Source organism: Ahaetulla prasina, chromosome 14 (genome assembly GCF_028640845.1).
Source record: "Ahaetulla prasina isolate Xishuangbanna chromosome 14, ASM2864084v1, whole genome shotgun sequence".
In the NCBI taxonomy this organism is placed as follows: Eukaryota; Metazoa; Chordata; class Lepidosauria; order Squamata; family Colubridae; genus Ahaetulla; species Ahaetulla prasina.
In genome coordinates, this window is record NC_080552.1 from 15596712 (window position 1) to 15619669 (window position 22958).

Below are 22958 nucleotides of genomic sequence, written 5' to 3' on the forward strand. Positions count from 1 at the left end.
GGCAGGTGGTTCTGCAATTTCCATTACCGGTTTGCCTGAGCCGGTATGAACCAGCTGAATATACCTCTGGTCTAGCCTAGGGGAAAAAATTACTCTTGACCTGAACTCATGGACTTTATTTATGAAAATTTATCGTATTTTTTTGGAGTATAAGACACAACTTTTTCCCACAAAAAAAAGGGTAAAAATCTGGGTACGTCTTATACTCCGAATGTAGCCCCACTCAGCTTCTCAAACAGAGGTTTCAGAGGCTGAAAGAAGCTTCAGAAAAGAAGCCCCCAAATAGAGCTTCAGAAAAGAAGCCCCCAAACAGAGCTTCAGAGGCTTTTTTTCTGAGGTTCTTTTTTGGAGGCTTTCAGAGGCAGAAAAAAAAGCAAAAAAAAAAAAAAAAAAGCAAGGCACAGAGCTCACACCAAGGAACCTGTTGTTAAAATTCACTTCTGGGAACAGCTGATTGGGGGTATTCCGGGAGGCCAATCCACCTGCAATCAGCTTCTATCTTATTTTCCCCAAAAACTAAGTCTTATACTCCGGTGCGTCATATACTCCGAAAAATACGGTATATGGCTGCTCACTTACTCTCAGTGACTCTGGGTGGCTTACAATGTTTTTTCAATACATCCAAATGTAATCAGAAAGCTAATTTTCCAGCTTTGGGGGAAAACAACGACAACAAAATGCAAAATAGATTCAAACTGAAATGGTGAATTCTAATTCCGCATACGTAAGATGGAACTGGCTGATGGAAACTCGCTTCAATGTTGAAAACCACCATTAGTCTGGTGGCTCAACAGACTAATGCAGTCTGTTATTAACACAGCTGCTTGCAATTACTGCAAGTTCTAGTCCCACCAGGCCCAAGGTTGACTCAGCCTTCCATCCTTTATAAGGTAGGTAAAATGAGGACCCAGATTGTTGGGGGCAATAAAAGTTGACTTTGTATATAATATACAAATGGATGAGACTATTGCTTAACACAATGTAAGCCGCCCTGAGTCTTTGGAGAAGGGCGGAATATAAATTCAAATAAAAAAAAAAAATAAAAAAAAATAAGGCAGACTTTTTTACTCTCTCTGAAGAAAGGAAGGTAGCTACCATTGCGGAGGGCAAAGCTTTTGACGTCTGTTGGGTAAGAGTCAACCGACTGCTGTTGGCTCCTGCTTATTTAGAGGGATGGTTGGATCAATGACCTGACTTGGGATAACACAGTTTCTTCTGTTCCTAAGAATACAAATCTAGATTCCTGCACGTGTCAAATTTACCCGCAGCATTACACCTAATAATTGGTTCGTGTATCTTTCAGGTCACTTGCCTCTAAGAGGTTGATAGCCCGTCCCAGCAGATGGATAGTGAAATTGGTCAGGATCAAACGTGGGATAAAAGAAGCAGGTGAGAAAATAACCTGGGCCTCAGCATTTCCACTGGCCATCGCTGGAATGGAAAGAGTTGCCGAAACACATCAGTTAGAAGAAAAGCTTGTCTTATTGAAGTGTCCAACTATGTATACAAAAGATATACCCTCGCATCCTGGACATAAACTGTTTCAACTCCTATCCTCAAAACGACACTATAGAGCACTGCACACCAGAACAACTAGACACAAGAACAGTTTTTTCCCGAAGGCCATCACTCTGCTAAACAAATAATTCCATCAACACTGTCAGACTGTTTACTGAATCTGCACTACTATTAATCGTCTCATGGTTCCCATCACCAATCTCTTTCCACTTATGACTGTATGACTATAACTTGTTGCTGGCAATCCTTATGATTTATATTGATATATTGACCATCAATTGTGTTGTAAATGTTGTACCTTGATGAACGTATCTTTTCTTTTATGTACACTGAGAGCATATGCACCAAGACAAATTCCTTGTCTGTCCAATCACACTTGGCCAATAAAATTCTATTCTATTCTATTCTATTCTATTCTATTCTATTCTATTCTATTCTATTCTATTCTATTCTATGTTTCCCTGAAAACAAGACCCAACTGAAAAATAAGCCCTAGCATGATTTTTTTCAGGATGCTTGTAATATAAGCCCTACCCCCAAAATAAGCCCCAGTTAAGATCATCAGCTAGACCCATGATGGCAAACCTATGGCACGTGTGCCCTAGGTGGCACTCAAGAGCCATTGTTCCGGGCATGCGAGTTGTCGCCCAACTCACCTCTAGCTGTGCATGTGCGTGCACCCCAGATGGTTCGGGCTTCCGGTGCACATGCGTGCAATTCCGGAGACCCAGCTGGTCTTCGGAGTTCTCCTGTGCATGCGCGTGTGAGTACCTGCACACAGCACATGCATGCACAGATGATGTTCGCATGTGTGCATTGCCCATGCAAAAGTCATGTGCATGTGCAGATGATGCAATTGCACATGCAGCGCATGGGGGGGAGGCACGCAAAAGTCACGCGCATGCGCAGATGGTATGGTGTCACGCACAGTGAATGGAGGGGAACTGCACGTATACTGCAAACCGCATACCTGCTTGGCCCTCGGTGAGTAAAAGGTTCACCACCACTGAGCTAGACAGATGCATTTAGTACCGGTTAGTTATTTTCCAGTTAGTAAGAGCTAACTGGAAAATAAGCCCTAATGGATCTTTTGGAGCAAAAATTAATATAAGAACACGTGTCAACTCGCGAAGCTTTCTCAACCTGCTCCCAAGTTGCCAGAGGCAGGGGGATTGAGCCTCACAGCTGCATCAAGGAATTTGCATCCCAGCCAAAACAACGCACATCCTAGCCAGCCAAAATCAAGGGCATCTCCACAGAAACCAGTAACAGCCGGATGGAGTGACTTCTACGACCCGCGAAATTGCTTCGTTGGGGAATGTGACTGATGACACACCTTGGGGGGAGGGGGAAACAGGGTTAGAAGCAAGGCACGAACTGAGTGGGGTCAGAGCTGGCTTCACTAGGTCCGGGCTGACATGACACTCCTAATAAAGAACTGGATTTTTCTTGAAAATTGGCTTGAGGATCCTGCTTTTATTAGGGCATTGGTCAGAATCCTGACAACATGGTCTTATTTTGGGGAAAACATAGTATGTATCTGCCCTTTCTGTCCCGATCAGTGCAGGACACATTCTAGATCAGGACCTCATGGCAGTGCGACAGAACACAATTAATGTTGCTGGTTTCTGGGCAAGATTTGTTTAACTTGTGCGTATTTTAACCTTTGTTTTATATTTTAAATTTGACTTTGCATAGTATGCAACTATTTTAATTGTGATGCTTCTGATACATATAAGCAAACAAACTGTGTTTATACAGGTTCACATTTCAGATATGTGATTTGTCAGGATTCCAAGTAACACCCCCAACAGAAAGAATGAGTCATTAAGTGACTGTGTTTTCCTACACAGGTAGAAAATACCCGTATTTAAAAAGGCTCTAAAGATTCAGGAATAACATTCAGATTCTACAGACATAATGACCACATTTTTTTATAAACTGAGAAAAGCTCTACAGATAATTTCAGATGTCTGAAGAAATGTGATTCAAGACAGAGCTCAAACAGTCAATTATTGGTTGTTGTGTATTGCCCCAGGTTTAAGAGTTAATGCATAAAAACCCAAGGACTTAATCTTCATTCATTCATTCTTCTTAAAACATGGGGCTAAATGCATTTAGCTACCTGAGTGGAAGGTAACATCTGTGTAGGAAGAAAATTTCCATGTTTCCCAATCAAATTCCTTGAGAATGATGTCTTCAGGCAGAGAGTTCCTAAGGTGCTGTTTTAATGGGTCTTCTGTTCTTAAGAGCTCAGAAAGATGACTCCGGACAAAAGAGCCCACTCAAAAAAATAAATACAGACACACACACACACACACAACAACAACAACAAAAAACACAGTTCAATTATTGGGAAAACAGAAGTTAAACCTGATGTGGAATGCAGCAAAATTCGCTGTAGCTTGATGACTTAGTACGGTTACTAAGAGATGCAGAATTAGTACGGTTACTTTCATCTTGCAAAAATCTAAAATGTCATGATCAGATTCTTACATCGGAATAATCCATCATGTATTTTATTTATTATTTATTTATTATTTAGATTTTTATACCGCCCTTCTCCCGAAGGACTCAGGGCGGTGTACAGCCAGATTAAAACAACACAATATACAATTTTAAAACAACAAATTAAAATAACATATTCTATAATGGCCGAAAAATTTAAAAACCATCAAATTTGACCCAATAAAACAGAATACCCAATTTAAAATTATTAAAATTCAAAACATTCAAAATTTAAAAATTAAGAATTAAGCCAGTCCCGCTTGGATGAACAAGTACATTTTCAATTCACAGCGAAAGGTCCGAAGGTCAGGTAATTGACGCAAACCAGGGGGAAGTTCGTTCCAGAGGGTAGGTGCTCCTACAGAGAAGGCCCTTCCCCTGGGGGCCGCCTTTATGTGCTTTGATTATCTGAGGTTGAATATTTGGGGCAAACTCAGGCACTGTTCTTCATGAACCATAGTGTGTAGCCAGGGGTGGGCTTCAAAATTTTTAGCAAGAGGTTCTCTACCCGGCTGCTGGATGGGCGTGGCCATGGTGGATGTGGCTAGTCGGCTTCCTGCACCATGACGGGGGAGACATTTTTGCCCTCCCCGGGCTCTGGAGGCTTTTCCCGAGCCTCCGGGAGGGTGAAAATGGCCCCCCCAGGCTCTGGAGGCCCTCTGGAGGCTGGAAACGGCCCTGTTTTTGGCCTTTCCAAACTTTTATAGGTCATTTTTCGCCCTCCCTGAGCCTCCGTGCATGTCCTGCACTTACCTGCATCCAAAACGGGCTGCGATGGGACTTCTAGGAGGGCAAGGTAGGGTGGGCGGGGCCAGCCAGGAGTGGGATTTAGGAGTTCTCTGAACTGCACAGAATCTTAGCTAGAGGTTCTCCCGAACCCCTGCGAACCCCCAGCAGCACCCGCCCTGTGTTTGGCTTTCTGTACTAAATCTGCGAATTGCAGATTATTCAATGAACTGTTTAAATCCAGCTGTGGTTTAACGAAGATAGGGGAACAGGCCTATAACCTATCCGCAGATGTTTTGTGCCTCATAGTTCTAAGCATGTCTTTCTAGAATTGGTGTCCCATTGAGTTCAGTGGCACTTTCCCCCAATTAAATACGGATATGTTTGCAGCCTAAATAATGCAGTCATGTCTTTATTCATAAATAGGTCCCTTACAATCCAGTGAAGCTTGTAACCAAATTCTTGCACTTAGGATGATAGCCGAATCTTCCAGAGGAATATCTAGGGCAGTGGCTCTCAACCTTTATAGTGCTGCGACCCCTTTAATACAATTCCCCATGATGTGGCGACCCCAACCGTAAAATTATTTTTTTTTAGGCAGCGATCTCAGCGCACCTCAGCAGCCGCAGAAAGGGGAAAAAAGCGGCAAACTGTTTTTTTGAATTTATCGCGCCTGAAGCCGTATTGGCTAGCGATCTGAACTGCTTGCGATTGCCTTGAGGACGGAGGCATTAAAGCGGAGACTCCTCCCCTATTAAATTTATCGTGCCTGAAGCCAGATTAGGCTAGCGATTGGGAGTGATTGCAGCTGGCTTGAGAGGGAGACATCAGAGCAAAGATTTCTCCCTTTTTTAATTCATGGCGCCTGAAGCCGAATTTGTGATTCTTCGACTCGCAAATATACTTCTCATATTTCCGATGGTCTTAGGCGACCCCTGGCAAATCATCATTTGACCCCCAACGGGGTCGCAACCCACAGGTTGAGAACCGCTGATCTAGGGAAAGACCTCCTCTTACCTTGGCTGGATCGCTCCTCCTGCAAAGTCCATTTAATGTTATTAAATAAGTCTTTGCTAGGACATTTCATAGCCATAAGATATGAAGCAATTCTGATCTCCGCGTTTTCATCGTAGGTTTGAAACAGACGAAGCAATACAGCACGCTAACGTGAAAGAACAGAAGGTAAAGAAACAAGTTTATCAAATGTTGGTCACATCTATTCATATCTCATTTCAATTTCCCAAGGACCTCATTAACAATGAGCCTTAATACAAGATTTTACTAAGGCTTGATATTCAAATGTAAATACCGTATTTTTGGGAGTATAAGACGCACCAGAGTATAAGACACACCTTAGTTTTTGGGGAGGAAAATAAGAAAAAAAGCTGATGGGCAGGTGGATTTGCCTCCCGGAATACCCCCATTCAACTGTTCCCAGAGGTGAATTTTAGCAACAGGTTCCTTGGTTGTGAGCTCTGTGCCTTGCTTTTTTGGGGGCTTTTTTTTCTGCCTCTGAAACTTCTGAAACTTTGTTGCAGAAAAAAAAAGTTTGAAAGCCTCCGAAACAGCTCCAGAAAAAAGCCTCTGAAACTCTGTTTGGGGCCTTTTTTTTCTGAAGCTTCTTTCAGAGGCTTTTTTCAGCCTCTGAAACCTCCGTTTGAGAAGCTGGGTGGGGCTACATTCGGAGTATAAGACGCACCCAGTTTTTCACCCTCTTTTTTAGGGAAAAAAGGTGCGTCTTATACTTTGAAAAATACGGTAGTTCTTGTTTTCTGCAGAAGAAACCAACTACTAGGTCTGTGATGGCAAACCTATGGCATGCGTGCCAGAGGTGGCTCACAGCACCTTCTCTGTGGGCACATGAGCCGTCTCCCAAGTTCAGCTCTGCTGAGCACGGGCGCAGGCCTCCCGCTAGCCAACTGGTCTTTGGGTCTCTGCCGCGCATGCTAGGGGGTGGGCCGCATGCAGGGGGCCACTTGCGCATGAATGAGGGGTGGGTTGCATGTGTGTGGCCCATGTGTGCATGCGCAGGGGGGCAGGGCACATGCGGTGTTGCGTGCGCATATAGGGGTGAGGCATGTTTGGGGTGCGCACACATGCATGGGGGTGGGTGGGGCCCGTGAGGGGGTCTGCACGTATGCACGGGGCCAGGGCGCATGTGGGGAGCGCACGCATGCATGGGGGCACATGCACAGGAGCACATGTGCATTGCATTTTGGGGGTTCACGTGCGCTTTGGGCACTCGGTCCGCAAAAGGTTAGCCATCATTGTACTAGGTGTTGGTCAAGTAGCCATTTATTTCATACCATGTCATTAAAACCTACAGGTTATGGTAACTATAGTCTGAAAAACAATCATGTCTTTGAAAGCGATTTGGGGTGGGAATCCTAGGTTTTAAAATATAGCATGGAAATTTAAAATTTCAAGTAAAGTGTTTAAAGTAAAGTAAGGAAATGATGATAAGATAAGATGTAAGGTAAGGTAATATAAGACATAAGAAATAATAAGAGAGAAGAGAGAAGAGAATGAAGGGAAGGGAAGGGAAGAGAAGAGAAGAGAAGAGAAGAGAAGAGAAGAGAAGAGAAGAGAAGAGAAGAGAAGAGAAGAGAAGAGAAGAGAAGAGGAATTAACCGATATATGGTCCAACTACACTTAGAATATTGCACTCAGTTCTGCTCACATCAAAAGAGTGTTATAGAATTGGAAAAGATTAAGGGAGGATTATACTTATGCAAAGCTAGAATCCACTTTCCCTCCGAGGAAAGTTTATAATAACTTGGTTTACCTATCAGCTAAGCTCTGAGGATTTGGGCTTTCACTGTGGAAATCCAAACACTGGGGTCTGAAAATCATGGCTTAAAGGTCTATGTCCGATTTGAGTCCTTATTATCTAACAAATCAAACCGTGAATGGCTTCTTAAAGAACCGTGATTAAGATAACCATTGTTACCAAGGTAGCATTTTAGCTCAAATCAAAAGCTAGTGAAGAAAGTAAAGCAATACAGTAGGAACGCACTTTCATAATACTAGATCCCAGGATCATCCAATGAATAGGAAGAGAGTTGAATCTTGTGGCCCTATATTCAGATCCAGCAGTCATGTCTTTAACAGCACATTTGCTGCTTTTTTCTGTACCACACGGATGGTGCATTTTATTCATAATGGGATAGGCAATCAACTCTACATCACTTACGTTGGCTGCACAGGGGATGCGCCGGAAAGCTTCAATGGCTGCCAGCCGGATTTCAGTCGGGTTGGTTTTCAGCATCGCACAGGAACTCAAGAGTGTTGTCAAAGACGTTGCCGCCAGCCCTGCATTTCCAATCGCATTTAAGATCAGTTCCATCTGAGAAGCCAAAGTGAAGTTGAGTGAGACATCCTGCAAATAAATCTGGAAGGACAGCAGCCCTCGAAACAAAAGAAGACACCGGACAGGAGATATAAAAGCCTAGCCAGTAGAATGAACAGGATGAAAAATAGCTTCGATCCATTGGGCTGCCAGACTTCTAAATGCAATAGAGTAGAATAGAATAGAATAGAATAGAATAGAATAGAATAGAATAGAATAGAATAGAATAGAATAGAATAGAATAGAATTTTATTGGCCAAGTGTGATTGGACACACAAGGAATTTGTCTTTGGTGCATATGCTCTCAGTGTACATAAAAGAAAAGATACGTTCATCAAGGTACAACATTTACAACACAATTGATGGTCAGTATATCAATATAAATCATAAGGATTGCCAGCAACAAGTTACAGTCATACAGTCAGGGGTGAAATGCTCCTGGTTTGGACCAGATCACCCGATCCGGTAGCGATGGCGGTGGGTGGTTCGGAGAACCAGTAGCAAAAATCCCTGCCCCTCCCACTCCTCAGCTGAGCCGCACGATCATCAGAGGCTGAAGAGGTTGTAAAAAACAAAGCTTTTAAAAGGCTCCTCTGGCGATCCCAGCTTAGTTGCCTGATCCCCAGAGCCTTTTAAAAGCATTTTTAAACAATCTCTTTGACTGAAGAGGTTGTAAAAAAAAAAGCTTTTAAAAGGTTCTGGGGATCAGGCAACTCAGCTGGGATCGTCAGAAACCTTTTTTTCCTCTGGCAATCCCAGCTGAGTTGCCTGATCACCACAGGCTTTTAAAAACATTTTTTTACAACCTCTTTGGCTGAAGAGGTTATAGAAAATATGCTTTTAAAAGTAAAAAAAAAAAAGTTGGCCACACCCACCCAGTCACATTACCACCACCCCACCAAGCCACACCCACAGAACCGGTAGTAACAAATTTTACATTTCACCCCTAAATATAATACCATAACTGCTTAGTATGATAGACTTGCAGGGCCAGCACAATGTGCAACATGTCTACACTGGTGTAATATAATATAATGTTATGTTATGCACGTATATGTATAAAGGATTTTGTGCTTGTTAGTATGATCTGTTGGGTTAGGGCGATGTACCATATTTTTCAGAGTACCTTTTTCCCCCAAAAAAGAGGGTGAAAATCTGGATGTGTTTTATACTCTGAATGTAGCCCCGCCCAACCTCTCAAATGGAGGCTGAAAAAACCTCTGAAAGAAGCTTCAGAAAAAAAGCCTCCAAAACAGAGCTTCACAAAAAAAGCCCCAAAACAGAGCTTTAGAAAAAAAGCCTCTGAAAGAAGCTTCAGAAAAAAAGCCTCCAAAACAGAGCTTCACAAAAAAAGCCTCAGAAACAAAGCTTCACAAAAAAAGCCTCCAAACAGAGCTTCACAAAAAAAGCCTCAGAAACAAAGCTTCACAAAAAAAGCCTCCAAACAGAGCTTCACAAAAAAAGCCTCAGAAACGAAGCTTCAGAAAAAAAGCCTTTTTTTTCTGAAGCTCTGTTTTGGAGCCTTTCAGAGGCAGGGAAAAAAAAGTTTTTTTCTGAAACGGAGTTTCAGAAGTTTCAGAGGCTGAAAAAAAAAAGCAAGGCACAGAGCTTACAACCAAGGAACCTGTTGCTAAAATTCACCTCTGGGAACAGCTGATTGGGGGTATTCCGGGAGGCCGATCCACCCGCCAATCATCTCTTTTCTTATTTTCCTCCCCAAAAACTAAAGTGCGTCTTATACTCCGGTGTGTCTTATACTCTGAAAAATACGGTATTTTGCGTTATGGGGGCCTGCACTAAGGGAGGCTCATCCAATCTCAATGTACACATGTTGTGCATTGACAATAAAGGTTTGAATTGAATTCAATTGTTTTTCTTCATCTTTAACCAAACACAAGACTCTACCTGAGCAGTTCCCTCTGATTTGGACCCGGTACATTTCCCTCCTAAGCGTCTTCCCAGAATTTTCATAATCCTCAGTACCGCTGGTACTTGGTCACAGTTGGTTCTTGTGGAGCAGAAGTGATGCAGCAAAGACGTTATCCCTAAGAACGTTATTTGCCGTTCTTTGGGTAACTCCAACAGAGACTAAACAAGAGAGATAGGGAAATACATCCATTATATTATATAATTGGGGGGTGGGGCTCAAGTTAGATTAAGATAGGGCTGTAGACAAATGTAGTGAAGAACCTCAAGAGAAAATCTGGAGAGCATGGCAGAAGATCAAACACTGGGTTATATAGACCAGGGGTCTCCAACCTTGGTCCCTTTAAGACTTGTGGACTTCAACTTCCAGAGTTCCTCAGCCAGCTTTGCTGGCTGAGGGACTCTGGGAGTTGAAGTCCACAAGTCTTAAAGGGACCAAGGTTGTAGACCCCTGGTATAGACCAATGGTGGGACCTAAAGGAAGGCATCTGATGCCAGAGTTAACCAATTATAAAGATTTGGTGGGAAAATCTTATTCTTTTAAATATCCCTAAGCACAGGAACTGAATAGAATAGAATAACAAGAGTTGGTAGGGACCTTGGAAGTCTTCTAGTCCAACCCCCTACTTAGGCAGAAAACCCTACACCACTTCAGACAAATGGTTATCCACCCTCTTCTTAAAAACTTCCAGTGTTGGAGCATTCACAACTTCTGAAGGCAAGTTGTTTTGCTGATTAATTGTTCTCGCTGTCAGGAAATTTCTCCTTAGTTCTAAGTTGCTTCTCTCCTTGGTTAATTTCCACCCATTGCTTCTTGTCCTGCCTTCAGGTGCTTTGGAGAACAGCCCGACTCCCTCTTCTTTGTGGCAACCCCTGAGATATTGGAAGACTGCTGTCATGTCTCCCCTAGTCCTCCTTTTCATTAAACTAAACATACCCAGTTCCTGCAACCGTTCTTCATATGTTTCAGCCTCCAGTCCCCTAATCTTCTTTGTTGCTCTTCTCTGCACTCTTTCTAGACTCTCACCATCTTTTTTACGTCATGGTGACCAAAACTGAATGTAGTATTCCAAGTGTGGCCTTACCAAGGCCTTATAAACTATTTAGAGCTAGCTTTACCTTTCCAAGTGCCGATATGATGTACTCAATAAAGGGCTTCCTAAACCTGAACAAAGTACCAGCGTCCTGATTTCCCCGAGTTCATTACTCGGAACAATGACACCTGTTTTTTTTTTTAGATTTGCCTCTTATGTGGATATAACTGATCCATCTACACAAGCGGCCACAACCAAGCCATCCGTTATCCTGCTTACAGCTAAAGCATCAATCATGCCCGCAGAGGGCTCTGGGATAAAGGCCAGGGACCTCAGGAAACGCCCAATGTGGTCTTCTTCTACTTCTTGCAAAACAATCAGTTTTTTCATCAGGACGACGCAGGGATCAGTTGCACAAAAGGGAAGAGCATCCAAGAGAGGCCGCCTGGAAAGAAATGCGAGAATGGTAACACCATTGAGGTATGTCAAGCATGGACAGTTTGCTAGGTTGGTTGTTCGGTGGAGACCGATAGATTGATAGGCCTATCGAGTTGAGACCGATAAACGCATAAGTTAGATGAAATCCTATAGTATTTCAGACAAATGGTTGTCCAATCTCTTCTTAAAAACCTCCAGTGTTGGAGCACTCACAACTTCTGGAGACAAGTTGTTCCACTGATTAATTGTTTGAACTGTCAGGAAATGTCTCCTTAGTTCTAGTTTGCTTCTCTCTTTGATTAGTTTCCCTCCATCGCTTCTTGTCCCACCTTTAGGTGTTTTGGAGAATAGCTTGACTCTCTTCTTTATCCAATAGCTCCAGTCTTCCAATATCTCAGCCCCTGAGATATTGGAAGACTGCTATCATGTCTCCCCTAGTCCTTCTTTTCTTTAAACTAGACATACCCAGTATTTGATATAACAGAAATAATTCAGTTATCTCTTCCTTGGGCTTAAGAGTTTTTTTTTTTCCTCATCAAATTCCACTAAATAGATCTCTCAGTAAGACGCAACCAAATTCCTCTGGGGACCAACACAGCCATCTCCTGATTAGCAGGAAAAGTAGCTCTGAGCACTAGGCTTGGCATAAAGAGGACGAAAGGACCTGTTCAACTCTCTCTCACTCTGTGTGTCTGAACATATCTGAAAGCGTTCTTGACATGAAATTAGATGAATCTCTTTTGCATCAATAGGAAGAGTACCTATTGCTCTAAGTCAGGAGTCAGCAACCTGTGGCTTTGGAGCTGTTGTGTCTTGCCCGCTCTCACCGCAGCCGGGGCCTTCTTATCTGCTTCCGAACGCTGAGGAATGTCCTAGTATGCCTCCCGGCCCCAGCCCTGGCTCCATGCCCAGACAGGCTGAGGAGGAGGAAGCACCTCCAGCCCCCAGCTCTGGCTCCATGCCCAGGCAAACGGAGCAACTAGACTCCTCCCCCTCCCCCACAGCATGTGAGCCTGAGGGAGGTCAATTACCAACAGCTGCCGACTGGAGTGACCCTCGCTTCAGAAGAATTGATAGGCGGCGGCGACAGAAGGAAGGGAGGGGCAGGCCTGGATAAGTGCTGAGTCATGGAGCCACACCCCATGGCTTATATAAAGGATCTGCTTTCTGGCATTCTCTGAGTCAGGCAAAGTCTAACATATCTTGCTGAAGTCACTTTCTGGTCTCCTGCCTGCCTTGAGAACTTTGCTAGGACTTTGGCAGAGCTGCAGAGGCACGCCTGATTCGGATTTCCCTGACCCGGCCGTCAGCGGAGGAGTGGGACACGACAGGAGCCTCCTGTGGCTCTTTCATCCCTCTGCTGTGGCCCCCTGTTGCTGGTCGGCTGCACAATTGATAGGGCTTTCGGTTAGGACAGGTAGAGGGAAAAAGGATGTTGCACTAGGAGAGACTCTATGATGGCGGAACTGGACTTATGGTCAGAACAGGACACTAGGAGGAGACTCTATGGTGGCAGAACTGGACTTATGGTCAGTAGAGGAAAAAGGATGCTGTGCTAGGAGGAGACTCTATGATGGGGAAACTAGACTTCCGGACAGCAGAGGAAAATGGACGCCATAGTAGGAGGAGACTATGATGGGGGAACTGGACTTCTGGTTGGCTCCAGAATTGAACGGGAGGTTTTGGTTAGGACCTTTGTGGCTCTTTGAGAGTGTTTAAGGTTGCCGACCCCTGCCCTAAGTGTAAACACCCATCTATGTGGAGCAGAGTGAGAGATCTTGGGGTTGACTTTGATAAATCCTAACTAAATGTTCCACGTTGCCTTCTTCTGACCTACTTCTGGGCCCATATTTAGCTACCTTACCAGTTATCTTGACATTTGGAAGAAGGACTGTTCCAGAGGTCCATCAAGGCATCAGGGGAGATTTGCCGAAGTGCAAACACCAAATTCAGGAATAGATCTGCAGGCTGTGGAGAAAAAGAGGATTAGGGCTTATGCATTTAAAAATCAATAGTCTGGAAAATGTCTCCCAGTACCAAATGGGATGAAATGCAAAACATCATAACCATGTGTTGGAAAGGAGTACTTATGGCCAAGGTGAATTGATGGTAGATAAGAGTCAACAGAATCCAAGGTAGGCTGGACATGGACCTCTTATTGGCATGGCACGCTTGACCCCTCCCTTGGGCTCAGCTTGGTCATCTCCTACATGCCTCCAGGTTCTGCCACTGTTCCCCTACACTTGATGATATATAATCGGCAGGGGTAGGCTTCAAAAATTTTAGCAAGGGGTTCACTGCCCGGTTGCTGGGTGGGCGTGGCCATGGTGGGCGTGGCCTAATCGGCCTCCTGCACCATGGTGGGGGGTTGTTTTTGCTCTCCCCAGGCTCTGGAGGCTTTCCTCGAGCCTTCAGGAAGGCGAAAACAGCCTCCCCAGGCTCCAGAAGCCCTCTGGAGGCCAGAAACAGGCCCATTTCCGGCCTTCCCAATCTTCCGGTAGGCCCATTTTTCGCCCTCCCCAAGCCTCCGTGCACACCCTGCACTTACCGGCATCCAAAACAGGCCACATAGGAACTCCTGGGAGGGGAGGGGCAGAGTGGGCGGGCCCAGCCAGGAGTGGGATTTGGGGGTTCTCCGAACTGCACAGAATCTTAGCTAGAGGTTTTCCCGAACCCCCAGCAGCCCACCTCTGATAATCAGCCCATTAAAAGGTGACTTAAGAGGGCATCAAATAGCAAATATAAGCTTTGTGGACTCTTGCCTTTAAGCTATGTACCATTGATGCTTTTCTACAGCATCAGCATTTAAAAGAGAAGAAGTGAACCCAAACTCTTGTCCCTTTTGAGGGGAATCTAACTCACAGGGAGTTCCCATCCCCTAAGCCAACTCTTTTCTTTTCTTTTCTTTCTTTCTTTCTTTCTTTCTTTCTTTCTTTCTTTCTTTCTTTCTTTCTTTCTTTCTTTCTTTCTTTCTTTCTTTCTTTCCTACCTCTCTTTCTATAACTTCCTCTTTCTCCCTGTCTGCCTCAGAGCCCCGTTTGCTCAATTCACAGCCCATTATTTAATCGCATTTACATTCAGTCTGATCCTACAATGGGTGGGCAGCAGCTCTATAGAGGCTCCCCTCTGAGTGACAAGCATTTCCTCCTCTGCTTTCAATGGGGATGAGGGAGATTCCTCCCAGCCTTCTTTCACTCTTGTTTTGCTTGTCTGAATGACCTGTATAATCTCACCCCATTTGAAAGCAAAAAAAAAATAGCAGGGGACAAGGGAGACTATGCCTGGCTAGTAAAGACTGGGTTTCCAAGGCAATCTTGTGGACAATTCCCATAAGCCTCTTCCTAAAGAAGAGGGTTTTTCTTTTTTTAAAGGATGCAGATTTGGAGATAAGGGGAGTTAAGTTGGAGCAGAGAATATAACACCGATGACTATGCCTACAAGATGCGGTCAACGCAGGATAAAGCAGGAGTGAAATGCTCCCAGTTCGGACCGGATCTCCTGATCCAGTAGCAATGGCAGCGGGTGGTTCGGGGAACCAGTAGCAAAAATCCTTGCCTCCCCCCACATGCCCAGCCGAGCCGCGCGATCATCAGTGGTTTTTGTTTTTTTTTTACTTTTAAAAGCATTTTTTCTTCGGCCGAAGAAAAAATGCTTTTAAAAGTTTTTTTAAAAAAGCCTCTGATGATTGCGCGGCTCAGCTGCGATCGTCAGAGCCTTTTAAAAGCATTTTTTCTACAACCTCTTCGGCGGAAGAAGTTGTAGAAAAAATGCTTTTCAAAGGCTCTGACGATCCCAGCTGAGTTGCCTGATCATCGGAGCCTTTTAGAAGCATTTTTTTTTTACCACCTCTTCGGCCACAGTTGGAAGGGACCTTGTAGGTCATCTAGTTTAGATCATCATCTGCATGCTATCATATTGAGGCATCAGAGGTGGTATTCAGTGGGTTCTGACCCATTCTGGAGAACCAGTAGCAGAAATTTTGAGTAGTTCGGAGAACTGGTAAATGCCACCTCTGACTGGCCCCGCCCCCATCTATTCTCTGCCTCCTGAGTCCCAGCTGATCAGGAGGAAATGAGATTTTGCAGTATCCTTCCCCTGCCACGCCCACCAAGCCACGCCCACCAAGCCACACCACCTCCACCAAGCCACGCCCACAGAACCGGTAGTAAAAATTCTGACTGGTCCTGTCCTCATCTATTCTCTGCCTCCCGAGTCCCAGCTGATTGGGAGGAAATGGGGATTTTGCAGTAACCTTTCCCTGGAGTGGGGTGGGAACGGAGATTTTACAGTATCCTTCCCATGCCACGCCCACCACACCACACCCACCAAGCCACACCACACCTACCAAGCCACGCCCACAGAATCAGTAGTAAAAAAAATTCGAATCCCACCACCGTGAGGCATCCATGGAGTGATCAGTTTGTGAACCAACAGTTTTTCTTCCAGGCTCAGACTTTGGCCCTTCAAACATTATGATAACATGTATAAGGACGATATTTTTTTTTAAAAAAAATGTAGGAGGTTGGCTTTCTTAGCAGAGATCTGGTGAAGAGATCTGGGATTGCCTACTAAATTGTGGACATATACAGGGGCAAGACCTTCTGCCCAACTTATTTTATTTTACTTGGAGAGGGATGGAGGCAATCTTGAAGGGGTGACAGGTGCTGTAGAGTTTGGGGTGCTCTGTGTGGCCAGTAATGATAATTCGATAAGCTACCTCAGTATCCATGGTAGGTTTCATGCAGAGCTTCTGAAGAACATTAGCTATTTCTTCCATTTCCTCCTCTTTGGAGCGTGGTGCCGTTTTCTCTTTTTCATAGAGCAGGCTGCTTTCATAGATGTCGCTAGTGGGTACTAGAGAAAAGAAACCAGCATTCCATTACAGATAAAGGAAATATACTGAAAGCATCGTTCAAAGATGTTTGTTGCCTGATATGGAACAATAAGTTCCATTCTTCTTCCTTGGTGAATGGAAGTGCCAAGGTTCCAAGTCATATGTCCCCAGATGAAAAATCCAAAGTTTCCAGTTTTCATCAAAGTCTCTTTATTAGGAACATAGCAAATTGGCAAGGTCTTGGTGGAATTCCGGATCTGACCTCACTCCGGAATTACATCCAGTAAAAGCACAATCTCCAATCAGCTCACAGTCCATCAAACTCCACCTTCAGCCAGGTGCAAGTACCTTCTCAGTTCCCACAGGAAAGAGTGCCAGCTAGCCACAACATCCCCCCCTTATCTCTACAACCCCAATTTCTACTGCTAGAACGGTGGTGGGCCTAAAGCATCATTAAAGAAAGCTAAGAGAAGAATAGGGAAAGACTCAGGGGTGAAATGCTCCTGGTTCTGACCGGATCTGGCGATCCGTTAGTGCCCATGGTCAGTGATTTGGCGATCCAGTAGCGATGGCAGAGCAAATTTCCGCCCACTCACCCAGGTGTTGTTACTTCCTGGTTAAAACTAGGAATGTGTTTTGCGCATGCGCAGAAGGTCTGCGCACACATGTGACGCACAGTGCATGCACTTCTGAACTTGTAAGGAAGATAAGTAGATTTCACTCCTGGAAAGACTACAATAAAATATGTCTACACCAATCGTGAAATTCAGCTGGTTCTATCTGTCTCCTGTGAACCTGTAGCGCCGGAGGCTCCGCCCACCTGCGGGACATGTTTATGTCCCATTTTTGACCCTCCTCACATGCACAGAGGAGGTGTACGTGCTCACATTCTCGAACTAGTAGCGAAAGTAAGTGTATTTCACCGCTGGGCTACACATGTCAGCTTCAGGTTCGACAGGAAGTACCAAACCTGTTTTATTTTGGGATCCAAGCAGAAGCAACATCCGCTAACCACTGTCCAGAAACAGTGAATTAAAGCAGTAACAAACCACCATTCTTTGGCTCTACCTAATAGTAGGGTTGGCCATGCCACAGTCATAAGTTGACTTTGTAAATATACAAATAGAATGAGACTATTGCCTTATACACTGTAAGCCGCCCTGAGTCTTCGGAGAAGGGCGGGATATAAATGTAAATAAATAAATAAAATAAAATAAATAATCCCGTTAATTTGTTCTTGCTTGGAGGGATCAACCAACCTGTTTCCTGGGATATACTATGAGCTTCAGTTCGGAACAGCTTCAGATTTGTCCGAGTTTGCATCTTCACTCCACTGCCCTTCCTTGCAGGAGGTGTAACAAGGTGGTACTCCATACATTTGATTTCTGCCAGGATCCCTTTCTCCTCAAATCTCTGGATACATTCAAGTTTGGAAGACAGAAGCTGCTCCTGGGAGCGAAACAGACACACGTGATCTAATGGATCAGTCGTGAAGATCTAATCCAAGCCATTTCAGGCATAATAAAATGGAGGCCAAATATTTTTCATTTAGGGATGCTATTTCTAACTGGCATCACAGTTGCTAAAAACCACCCCAAAGCAGGACACAATTAAAGAAGGGGAAAAAAATTACAAGTTACCGATGAATTGGGAAGAGCCACAGATCTCAGAGAAGTAAATCCAGAAAAATGGTGAGAACACAAGTTGAAATCTTTCATCTTCAGAAGGACCGAACCTTTCTGTTGGTACTGAGTGGGACATTTTCCAGAAATATCCACCTGAATTCACAATAGGTAAGATAAGAATAAAATGAATCGAACAGTCCCTGTAAGAGACCAGGAGTGGGATTTGGGGGTTCTCCGAACTGCACAGAATCTTAGCTAGAGGTTCTCGCGAACCCCCAGCAGCCCACCCTTTGACCTATCAATGCGTCACACTTACTGACTTTGTAATTGGGATGTTGCATTGGTTTGTTTTCACCTGGTGCCCTCCCCTTTCTAAAAATGCAAACAGCTTTTTAGAAGCTGAGATATAAACAGTGGTAGCAGTGGGACATAGGAGTACGGGGTTACCAAACTCACAATGCACAGCCTTACAAATGGGTTAAACTCAGTGTTGTGTTCTAAAGAGCTTCACCTCCTCCACACTGTTGTTGGCAGCGGCTCCCAATGATGATGTCTGGAGACCACTCAGGATACCCCGTTTGATGTTTAGGGCCCAAGTTGACTCATTCTTCTGGGGAAAGATCTTCAGAACTTTCCCATTGTGAAAACAAAACCACAGTGGGTATTGCTCCAAAATTTCCCTAGAAGACAATAAGATTTCTTTTTTTTAAAAAAATTGTAAGGTAAGGAAATGTGAGTACATTAAGTGAAGATCTAACCCCTTGATGAAGTCTACAATGCTGGAGAAGGAAAGAGAAGAAGGGGATGACCAACAGCAAGGGGATGGATGGACTCAGTTACAGTGGGCCATTGGAAGGCCTAAAGGACCAGGTCGTCAACAGATGGGTATGGAGAAAAACTATCTATGTGGCCTTTAAGAGTTGACATCAATTTGCACAATCTGCGCCAACTCAGTAAGCTCAAACTACCCAAGGAGCTGCTGATTCAGTTCTACAGATGAATTATTGAGTCTGTCATTTGCACCTCTATAACTGTCAGGTTTGGTTCTGCAACAAGACAGACACAGACTTCAGAGGATAATTAGAACTTCAGAAAAAATAATTGCTACCAACCTGCCTTCCATTGAGGACCTGTATACTGCACGAATCAAGAAGAGGGCCGTGAAAATATTTACAGATCCCTCACATCCAGGACATAAACTGTTTCAACTCCTACCCTCAAAACGACGCTACAGAGCACTGCACACCAGAACAACTAGACACAAGAACAGTTTTTTCCCAAAGGCCATCACTCTGCTAAACAAATAATTCCCTCAACACTGTCAAACTATTTACTAAATCTGCACTACTATTAATCTTCTCATGGTTCCCATCACCCATCTCTTTCCACTTATGACTGTATGACTATAACTTTGTTGCTGGCAATCCTTATGATTTATATTGATATATTGACCATCATTTGTGTTGTAAATGTTGTACCTTGATGAAGGTATCTTTTCTTTTATGTACACTGAGACCACATGCACCAAGACAAATTCCTTGTGTGTCCAATCACACTTGGCCAATAAAAAATTCTATTCTATTCTATTCTGTTCTATAATCAATCAATCAATCAATCAATCAACGCAAAGATGTAATTCTGTGCAAAAGGCTGAAATACTGGGAAAGATGGAAAGAAAGAGAAGAGGTCAACCAGTAGCAAGATGGGTAGACTTAGTTATAGTGGTGATGGGAGCACCATGGGAAGGCTGGAATCCCAAAGTTGCATTCTACTTAGTAAATTTTTCCCCATCTTGCTCAAAGGTTTGGGGTTTTTTTTTAACCCAGAACTGTTTTACCTTAAACTGTCATTTTCATTCATCAACTTCACCTCGGATTCAAAAATGGTTTTGATCTGTACTCCTTGCAACTAGGGACAAGAACAGATGTCAACACAATATAACTCCCAAAACTGCTGAAGATAGATAGATAGTTAGATAGATAAATAGATAGATAGATAGATAGATAGATAGATAGATAGATAGATAGATAGATAGATACTGTAGATAGATAGAAAAATAGAAAGATAGATATAGAGATAGAGATAAAGAGAAAGATAGAAAGATAGAACGTTGAAAAGACAGATAGACAGACAGACAGACAGACAGACAGATAGATAGATAGATAGATAGATAGATAGATAGATACTGTAGATAGATAGAAAAATAGAAAGATAGATATAGAGATAGAGATAAAGAGAAAGATAGAAAGATAGAACGTTGAAAAGACAGATAGACAGACAGACAGACAGACAGACAGATAGATAGATAGATAGATAGATAGATAGATACTGTAGATAGATAGAAAAATAGAAAGATAGATATAGAGATAGAGATAAAGAGAAAGATAGAAAGATAGAACGTTGAAAAGACAGATAGACAGACAGATAGATAGATAGATAGATAGATACTGTAGATAGATAGATAGATAGATAGATAGATAGATAGATAGATAGATAGATAGATAGATAGATAGATAGATAGATAGATACTGGAGAGAGAGAGAGAGAGAGAGAGAGAGATATGGATGATAGACAGATAGACGATAAATGACCTAGAGTGGATGGATGGATGGAAGAGAGAGAAGAGAGAGAAATAAAACCTAGGATGAAGGAATAGATGGATAGGTGGGTGGGCAGCTAGATAGACAAATAGACCTTACTCACTTTTAAAATTCGATGACAATTTGCCAACATTTCGACCACAACTGTACTTTCTAGAGTGATGCCACTTCTCTGGTAGGCCCTTCCTTGAAGGAACGTAGTGGTAGATGTTGAGTAGCTATAGCTGAACCTGGATCCCATGGGAACAGTTGATGTGCTAAAACCTGGAAAGCAAAGAAAGATTCCGAGAGTGTCTCGATGATGCCCAGTTGTTTAAAGCAGCTTTCGATGAAATCATTTAGGTGGATGCAATAAATTAGTCCATCTGTTGGAATTCGTTGTTAGAATACATTTCTATGCAACAACTACAATAGTATTCAGCCAGTAGTTGGCAGTGTTCACAAGTTTGGATTTATATTATATTTATTTATTTTTATTTATTTATTTTGTCACAACAATATATGTAGGTATCATACAAAAAGATTATATAGTATATAAACACATATATGAGTAAATATTAGGAGGTATAAGCATATGTATATATAGAAAGAAGAAAAGAAAAACAATAGGACAGGAACGGTAGGCACATTTGTGCGCTTATGCACGCCCCTTATGGTCCTCTTAGGAATGGGGTGAGGTCAATAGTAGAAAGTTTTTGGTTAAAGCTTTTAGGATTATGAGAAGAGACCACAGAGTCAGGTAAAGTATTCCAAGCACTGATGATTCTGTTACAAAAGTCATATTTTCTGCAATCTAGATTAAAGCGGTTGACATTAAGTTTAAATCTATTAGTTGCTCTAGTATTATTGCAATTAAAGCTGAAGTAGTCTTTAACAGGAAGGATCTTTTGTTCTAAGTAGAATTTCCTGTTTCCTGTTACAGTAAAACGGTTAAGCAGTAAAGTACATGGTGACTGTACTCTTTAGTGTTTCCTCTGTAGTGCTATATATAAACATAATTTATAACACTATATGACTAGGCATTAGAGAATATTTGATAGAGAGCTTTTGCAACTCTTCCTGAGTGTTAATAGGATATGGTCAAAATAGTGAAGATGCAGTCAAAGCTCCACCCATTTTTATAGTATTATTAAGTTCTAAATATTTCAATGTAATTTTTGGAAGGGGCATTAGAATGGACTGCCTTGGGAGTGCAAACACCAGGAGGAATATTATGTTCTGATTTTTTTGGAGACAGAGAAGGCATCCTGCATTCCTGGGATTTTATGAAGTCCTTAGTGAGCGATGAACTCAGAAGAAAAGAGAGGGGTTGTCCACCAAGATTTGCTCTGGTTAGTGTTAGTGTTAGTGTTAGTGTTAGTTTTAGGGTTAGGGTTAGGGCTAGGGCTAGGGCTAGGGCTAGGGTTAGGGTTAGGGTTAGGGTTAGGGTTAGGGCTAGGGTTAGGGTTAGGGTCAGGGTCAGGGTCAGGGTCAGGGTCAGGGCTAGGGCTAGGGCTAGGGCTAGGGTTAGGGTTAGGGTTAGGGTTAGGGTTAGGGTTAGGGTTAGGGTTAGGGTTAGGGTTAGGGCTAGGGCTAGGGTTTTACTTTCATCAAACCAACCCATCATGGTTGAAACCCATCATCTCTCAAGTTGTTAACGTGTCTAGTACTTCCATAGTTCAACTAAAGTTTTTGTTCTTAAACAGACAGCACACATTCAGATGGTGGATAGTTGGATTAACCAGTAAATGGACATGGAAAGAGTGAGAAGATTAATAGCCTTTATATTTGGGCATTTTCTTACTAATAATTTGCTTCGCCATCTTACCTGCACACTGAGACGAACAAGAGTATTTGTGCCTGAAATTTTCTGGATCTCCTGCAAAAACAAACCAACAGCAACGGTTGGAAAAGCATTTGCAAGAAATGCCAGTGGTTCTGACTTGACTTGGCTGTTTATTTATCGTAGGTCTAGGAAAACATTCAAGGAGCAACATAACATTTGCAGAAAGTCATGCCGGTCGTCTAGGAAACCGCCACGTTTACGCAAGGATGGGATGAATGGATTTCAGGAGTGGGCGAAACAGCTCAGTTTTGAGAACAAGCGTCTGTTGTAGCAGAACGGGCTCCCAGAAGGATCAAGGCCAGGAGGATTAACGCATAAACCACTTGTCTGATTAGCCTTGGATGGGATCCAAGGCCTCACCTCCACTCCAAATATATCATCAACTGGAATAGAATAGAATAGAATAGAATAGAATTTTTTATTGGCCAAGTGTGATTGGACACACAAGGAATTTGTCTTGGTGCATATGCTCTCAGTGTGCATAAAAGAAAAGATACGTTCATCAAGGTACAACATTTACAACACAATTGATGGTCAATATATCAATATAAATCATAAGGATTGCCAGCAACAAA

At 43.1% G+C, this 22958-nt stretch overlaps 1 protein-coding gene across 1 annotated transcript in view; it reads right to left on the reverse strand.

The window, feature by feature from the left end:
- LOC131185316 (uncharacterized) overlaps positions 1–22958 on the reverse strand; it is a 92224-nt gene that overhangs the window by 64266 nt on the left and 5000 nt on the right. Inside the window, exons 2-14 of the mRNA XM_058157755.1 lie at positions 22366–22416; positions 20662–20822; positions 19796–19866; positions 18279–18330; positions 17593–17782; positions 16124–16353; positions 13364–13467; positions 11341–11506; positions 10007–10189; positions 7946–8098; positions 5770–5914; positions 3644–3802; positions 1313–1431 (exon numbers count right to left, since the gene is read on the reverse strand). Coding sequence (XP_058013738.1) covers positions 1313–1431; positions 3644–3802; positions 5770–5914; positions 7946–8098; positions 10007–10189; positions 11341–11506; positions 13364–13467; positions 16124–16353; positions 17593–17782; positions 18279–18330; positions 19796–19866; positions 20662–20822; positions 22366–22416 — 1784 coding nt within the window. The remainder of the gene's footprint in view (positions 1–1312; positions 1432–3643; positions 3803–5769; positions 5915–7945; positions 8099–10006; positions 10190–11340; positions 11507–13363; positions 13468–16123; positions 16354–17592; positions 17783–18278; positions 18331–19795; positions 19867–20661; positions 20823–22365; positions 22417–22958) is intronic.